The 1,660-nt window shown below is 46.3% G+C and overlaps 1 protein-coding gene across 1 annotated transcript; it reads right to left on the reverse strand.

Moving 5' to 3' along the window:
• Nucleotides 1–897: 897 nt before the first annotated feature.
• On the reverse strand, nucleotides 898–1,218 carry LOC121766927 (DUF724 domain-containing protein 5-like). The gene has a single exon (XM_042163155.1). It carries the CDS (start codon nucleotides 1,216–1,218, stop codon nucleotides 898–900), a length of 321 nt encoding a protein of 106 aa, XP_042019089.1.
• Between the last annotated feature and the right edge of the window lie 442 nt (nucleotides 1,219–1,660).

A 1,660-nucleotide genomic window follows, 5' to 3' on the forward strand; every position in this document is an offset into this window, starting at 1 on the left:
CCCCTTTGCCTACTCCTACACATCCTTGGGTAGACTTGTCCATGGACTTTGTTCTAAGTCTCCTAATGTCTCTTAGAAAAAATGATAGCATTTTTTTAGTGGTGGATAGATTTTCCAAAATGGCTCACTTCATTCCATGTCGGAAGACAGGTGATGCCAAATTCATTGCTAGTTTATTTTTCAAGGAGGTGGTAAGAATCCATGGGGTCCCAAGAACTATTGTGAGTGATACATCAAATTTTTGAGTTTCTTTTGGAAAACACTTTAGGGTAGGATGGGTACCAAACTTCTTTTCTCTACTACCGCACACCCCCAAACGGATTGCCAAACGGAAGTTGTAAACCGTTGCAAACATTCTTCTCCGTGCCTTGGTTTTTGAAAACAAAACTTCTTGGGAAGAATGTTTACCTATAGCCGAGTTTGCTTATAATAGGACCATACATTCCATAACCCAATAATTCCCTTTTGAGGTTGTCTATGGTTTCATTCCATAACCTAATAATTCCGTCACAAGAATCTTTATCATAAACCATTGTTGGTATCACGAGTAGAGACTTGTGTAGTAAATACTAGTAACTTGTTAATTCCCATTCAAGTAAACCAAAAACAAAAGGCAAAAGACACCTAAAATGCTAAAGCTTGAAAAGGACAAAATATAGAGGATTAGATAGAATCCCAGTATTATAAACCAAGCCATAGCATGCACACTCCTCCTTGTCATCAATCGCCATTGCAAACAGAGGCAGTCCCACCTTCCAAATCAGCCCTCAAACTCTCCACCCGCTGCTAATTCTCCTCCAATTTGGCCTGCAAACGCCCAATCTCCTCCACCTCCTTCTCCATCTCCACCTCCGACAGCTTAAGCTGCTCGTGCTGCCTCCCCAATTGCTCGTTTGCCTACCACATCTTCTTCTCAATCACCCCTCTCTTCTCACTCTTCATGAGCACATCCTCCTTCTCCTTCGCCTCCAACAACTTCATTACCCGCTCCCTTACCGCCCCAACTTGGAAACCATACCTTTCCAAGTCCAACAACGTCTCCTGCAGCTCGTCCGCCACACTCTTCGGGTCACTGAACTTCAAACTGCGGATCGCTTCCACCACATCCATGAACGTCACCATACATCCTATCGCCAACCCCTCCCGCTGGTTCTCCTTGACGGCAAGCAGTGGCTCAAAATGCGGCCTCTGATGCAGCAGCTCCTCCATCGACTCCATGGATTTCCATATAGCATTAGAGCATCCGCAGCGACGGACGTCGGACCGGCGTGCTAGATGTCCGCGCGGGACGTCCGCCATTAGGCGTGGGATGGATAGATGCGGAAGTCCACTGCGGACGCCACAGATCCACGGCATTCCGACGACGTCCGTCGGGAAGTCCGCCATTGAGGGTTCCCGACGGACGTCCCGATTTTTAATTTTTTTTAATTTTTAAAAACTCTATATATACGGCTCATTGAACTTCATTTCATTCGCACCACTTGTTTTAACGAGTTTCTCTCTCTCTCTCTCTCTACGTTTCTTTTATATGTCTAGAATGGCTAGTGGTAGAGGTGCGGGTGGTGGTGGTGGTAGGGGTGCTGATGATGTATGCCGGCGAATTAAAGAACAGTTGCGGGCCGTTACGTCTAGGGAGATAAATCGAGCGATACAAGCGGCC

Source organism: Salvia splendens, chromosome 15 (assembly GCF_004379255.2).
Source record: "Salvia splendens isolate huo1 chromosome 15, SspV2, whole genome shotgun sequence".
Lineage (NCBI taxonomy): Eukaryota > Viridiplantae > Streptophyta > Magnoliopsida > Lamiales > Lamiaceae > Salvia > Salvia splendens.

What these genes read in the sequence shown, in the direction of transcription:
- LOC121766927 (XM_042163155.1), bottom strand. Translation starts at nt 1,218, where the DNA reads ATGGAGTCGATGGAGGAGCTGCTGCATCAGAGGCCGCATTTTGAGCCA.